The sequence below is a fragment of the Tupaia chinensis genome, unplaced genomic scaffold (genome assembly GCF_000334495.1).
Source record: "Tupaia chinensis unplaced genomic scaffold, TupChi_1.0 Scaffold000050_1, whole genome shotgun sequence".
Taxonomy (NCBI): Eukaryota; Metazoa; Chordata; class Mammalia; order Scandentia; family Tupaiidae; genus Tupaia; species Tupaia belangeri.
The window spans coordinates 762,805-768,185 of record NW_006159508.1 but is presented as its reverse complement, the minus strand read 5'-3'; the positions used below and the strand labels follow the sequence as shown (position 1 = coordinate 768,185).

The window sequence follows — 5,381 nt, the reverse complement described above, 5'->3', positions numbered from 1 at the left end:
CATGTGTGCTTAGAAGCAAAAGTGGCAAAAATCTGAAATAGCAGGGTTTTTTTTTTTTTTTTGGTTTGGTTTTTGATTTTTTGTTTTTTTTTTCTGCCTCCTTCTAAGACCTAATATTGATTCAATTAGAACAAGAGAATATTCCAGAACCCCCTGGGAATTTCTGCATTGGCCTGTCCATGCTTACTTTTCTAGATACTGTCTCATTTTACATGATGCTTTTTCTCTTGATTCAGACCAGAATTCCCAGGAGCTGCTCTCTACTGGTGCCTCTGAGGAAAGTTCTAAAACTCAGGTCTACACAATGACAAGCAGCTTTAAGCCCTAAGAGCTTTGCTTTGAAGTCAGTTTGAGGCTTTGAAGTCAAGGCTTTGAGACACAGGAGCAGTAGAGAGGAATTAATCTAGCCCTCGGACTTTGCCTGCAGCTTTTACAGAACTTGTGCAGCTGAGGGTGAAAAATCTAAATTTGAAGCAGGATATATGGAAATTGAAAAAGTCATTGGGTCCACAGCCTAATGCCAATATTTCAGCGGTCTCATTAGTGGTGGACATTAAGTGCTGGAAGTGCTTTTGGAATTTACAAATCTTTACCTGTTGTTCTTAGACCTTGCCTCATTGAAAGGTCTTTGTTTGGGCTTATGATCTAATTCTCTCTTGACCTTCTGGTCATATGACATGATAACACCCTCTACATTATAACTCATTAGAATTTGTAAAGCATTTCTTATTCATTATATCATTTTATCAGCAACGTCTGGAGTAAGATTCTATTGATCTCATGAACAGGGGAGGAAATGAATGTTCAATAAATGAATCAGTCTACCCCAAATCACTCATCCAGGACTCAGAGCCAGGCCCTTCAACTTTTAATCTAAGGCCACAGGATGATCTAACCCCAGCATTTTTCCATTTTAACCTTCCCAATCCCTTTGTTCCTACCTGAGACTTGAAATTTTATGTTGAATCTTTTTTTATCTGAAGCCCATCAATGTCTCATTTAATGCTATAATTATGAATTCCAATCAAATTAAAAATGGAAGAGACCCCTAACAGAGAAAACTAGAGCACATAAATATGTGTATTTTAATAAATGAAGTGTTCTGACTTGATATGGAAAGGAAGAGAGATGTTTGGTTCCCCGAACTAAGACATGCAGCCGTAGAGTTTTCTAATGAACTAAAATTAAGCAATGTACCTCTTTATTACTCCTCCAGTCATATTATACTCACCATGCAACAAGCTTAATAAGGCACATGGCTTTTTTAAGGAAGCCAAACTATGCATATTCTAGGAGTTGAAAATATTTTTGTCACTCCAGTTCATAAGATGCAGAAACAAAGACCCTGTAAGTTCAGCCTCATTTTGCAGTTGAGAAAACTGAGTCTGAAACAGGAGAAATGCCTTGCCGAGTTCAGATGTTGAGCACAATATTTAGTTGTACTGAGCCCCAAACGTTGTCATTGCAGGTTAGTTTGGGATGAAGCAAATTGGATGAGGAGTTCAATGAAAACCCTAGATCTGGTTAATCCAAACTGTTTTTATAATCACAGCTTAATCTTGCAACATATGTGAGCGTATGGAACATACTTCTGTTCAGACTACCCAGGAAATAAATGTAGTAAACTTGCTCTCAGAGGTTATGTTACTTGACCTGTGGCATAGACCAGGTACTCTTACATCCATTTTACATGTGGAAAATGGGAGGGTGGGAGGTAGGGAGGGCTTTATAATGCTACAGGACATGACACTGAGTTCTCTCTATTGTTTCATGATGCCTCTGAAAGCATAACCTGAGATCTGGATACTCCCTTTCTGACACCTGCAGGAATCTGACTCTACTCTTACCATGGAGCATGTGGCTTATTAACATACTCTGGTTTGCCTCATGGCAAACTTGCTCCATCTGTAAACAGTAATCTCCATCAGTAACCTTCACCAAGCTCCCTCCTGAGACCTACGTAGGAATGACCTATGATCACCCAGTCCTCATACTAACATTGCTCGTGATGTGTGCATATGGGTGTGATGTTTAGCTTACTAATCCCACAAATCTCTGACAGCAAACCAGTGCAGTCCATTCTGCTGATGTTCTCCCTGTCATTTTGCTAGGCCAACCTGTCTTCAGGAAGGTTCATGCTAGAGAACATCCGATTCCCTCTACTGTAATCACCATTGCAGGTATTCGTTTCATCATGGCCCTTAAAAATCACAGCCTTCAAATGTTCTTTATAGCTTTAGATATTAGAGTCATACATGTTAGCCCCTGTCCTCTCTAAAGCATTGCTAAATAATGCAATAGCTTCTCTGGCAGCTGGGGTTGCCATGGACCAGCAATAAAACACAACCACATCAGGGCAGAGTAAGAAGCACGCACAAACCAACAGACTGATCCAATGACTTCTCCCTCTCAGGTTTCACTATATTCCAGATTCCTTGCATATGTGTCTTCTTACACATAAGTCTTTCATCTCAAGTATAGTGAGATCTCTTTAAAGTAGACCTATATTTCTTCCCAGAGTCTGCCTCTTGGCAACGTGATGCTAAACAGATATGCACCGATGATAGTGCATCTGTGGGGGTCTCTCCATAGGGGGAAAAAAGTAACAGTGATAAAGTGGCTAGAGGATTACTCCCTATCCTAGATCCACCACAGGTTTCAAGCCTGGATAGCATCTTTTTGCCTAAGTCTCCAAATGAGGTCAAGGATATTTACTCTTCAGTCATCACAATCACTCGATGATGGCCACCGTGGTAGAAGCATTTCTGCTTGATCCACTGGCAGTTTCCACGTCCTCACCTGGCACACCCCCATTCAATAATCATGATACCCAGTTCTGACTACAGAGTTGTCACAGGATATTCCTCATGGAAATAAAAGTATCCATTTTATTAGACTCTGGTTAAATAGGCCAGCCAGGTACTAAAAACTATTAAGAGACTCCTGCTTTCAGGCTTGTCAGCATAGTTCTGAGTGAAGGATCAAAACAATCTCAAATTGTCCCACCTCTGGCCTTGTACCTTTTTCCAAATCCTACATGGCTTGTTAAGATTAAAAACGTACTCAACAGTGGCTATATGAGATAGACCATGGGGATTGTGCTATTTTCTAATAGGGATTTCCACTGTCAGCCCTTTACATCTTAGTGACACTGCTTCAAAATGCAACTGGAAACAGAAAGCATTCGAAGCAGATTTTCCATAATTCTACTCTTCTCGTATCCCAAGTACCTATTAGCTTTTATTATTTATTGTGACTTTCTCAAAAAGGAGGTCCTCCATGGATGATTATATCAGAGGATTGTTTTATATCCCATCAATATTGATTTTAACAGTGGCTGTTATGCATTTGATGTTTAAGATGTTTTGATTACTTAAGATTATATGTTAATTGATTTACTCCCAATTTCTCAATATAATATGGTGTGCTTTAAAGTATACATGTAAATGCACATTGCATGATATAATTAATTTTCTCTATTTAAGAAACAAAATTAAAACCACAACATCTTACCCTTCTGCTTAAGTAAGGAAATAAAACTGACATTGACCTTGGTTAAATTATCTGCATTTGATCCAGTGCTCAACATTAAAAAGCAACAAACATAATAAATTATAAAAAGAAAAAATATAAGATGTTGAATCATTTTCCTTTTCAATAAGTTACCTAAAGAGAGAATACTAAAAATAAATAAATAAAATAGACTCAACTCTCAATCTTTGCTAATGTCAGATAGCTAGATCATCATAAAAGCTAATTTATCATCAGTGTCATTGTAGAATAATAATAAAATGTATCTATGTTCCATCTCTCAGTTACATATAAAATTATCTCTTAAATGTTTATGATACTGATTAAGAGAGAATAGTCCTAACCCTGACATGATTCTATGTCATTGTACTTTTTTCCCCCCCAATGGGGTCTCCCTGTCACAATTGTTCTGCCTCAGCCTCCCAACTGGGACTACAGGCATGTGCCACTATGCCAGGCTCTTTTTTAGACACAGTCTCACTGTATTTCCCAGGCCATCTTGGAGTACATGACCTCCTGCCCAAGCCACTGGAGTCATAGGCTCAGGACTCTGTACCTAGCCTTTAGGTTGTACTACTTGTTGAACTCAAGCTTCCCACGTGGTTCCAACCTGTGGACCCCAGTGTCTTAGCAGCACATGCCAACATGGTTGGGCCATGTGCCATTGTACTTTGACTTCTATCTGCCTGGAATGATCCTCCTCACTCCACCGCATACTTCAAGATCAATTTCATATAGCTCTTCTTTCCCAAAGTCTTCCCCAACTCCCTGAGGCAGAGCAAATTGCTCTCCTCACCTGCTTCTTATGTCCCTTAGCATACTATACTGGAAATAATCCATCTACCTGCCTCTTTTCCCACTAGGCCATGAGTTCCTAGAAAGTCGAGTGGGATTGGAGTTGAGGCAAAGGGAGGACTATGGCTGAGCTGGCATATGACATGTTAAATAAATAAATGATACTTTTTTATATATAAATAATTAATTTAGAGAATTAATTTATAAGGAATTAATTTAGAGTGGTAGTTCCTAAATCCCAAGTCATCATTTGGGAGATATTTCATGCAAGAAGAGGTAGGGTTTCAAAATAATAAGTAGGATTTAACTAGATGGATGTAGTAAAGTTTTTGAAGGTGGATAGGCAATGAAGTAAAAGTGTGATGTTAAGAATTCCAAGTGAGATTGAGCAAGAGTGTGTAGTTCGAGATAAAAACAAGGTACCTTATTTTTCTTTGGGTTAGTATAAAATCTGCTAAGACAGTATTTTCTAAATTTATGTCATTCCCATACCTCCTTAACAAGTGGTTGGAGAGAAAATACATTTACAGTCTTATACTGTATTTTCCAATATAGTTATTGAAAAACACCCATGTATAATTGGACCTGCACAGCTCAAACCCATGTTGTTCAAGGATCATTTGTTTATGAACTAATTAGTATCAGTTACAGATCTAACAGAATAAAAGCAAGCATATCTTCTTGATCAGAAGGACCTGAAGGATTACTGAAAAAGAAAGTATACCTTTACTCACTGTATGATTTTATTTTATTTGCTACCAAATGTCATATTCCAAATCAATTTTCCTTTTGTGAAATGCTGCACTAAACAATGTCACCACATTACCTTTCTTTTGTGATCTTTCTAGTTTTTTTCTGCTTAAATTGCTTTGTTTTCCCTTAAAAGCAACTTATCATTTGTAAGTAAATACAGAAAAGAAGGTAAATAGTATCACCTGATGGATTTACAATCCACAGTTACTAAGTTATGATAGTTCTTCTGGGAAAATAATTGTTTGACATGAGTCTTCAAAGCATCCCTGCTCAGCCAAATTGCCCATCTATATGTCTCTCTT

General features: G+C 38.0%; 1 protein-coding gene across 12 annotated transcripts in view; it reads left to right on the top strand.

Annotated features, from left to right (window-relative positions):
* Positions 1 to 5,381, top strand: part of SLC8A1 (solute carrier family 8 member A1) — a 441,932-nt gene that overhangs the window by 382,131 nt on the left and 54,420 nt on the right. For 7 of the 12 annotated variants that reach the window (XM_006141298.1, XM_027775236.1, XM_006141295.2 and 4 more), the window contains one exon: positions 2,112 to 2,180. The exons of the other annotated variants lie outside the window; for them this stretch is intronic. In XM_006141298.1, the coding sequence (XP_006141360.1) occupies positions 2,112 to 2,180 (69 nt within the window). The remainder of the gene's footprint in view (positions 1 to 2,111; positions 2,181 to 5,381) is intronic. 12 annotated transcript variants of the gene reach the window in all.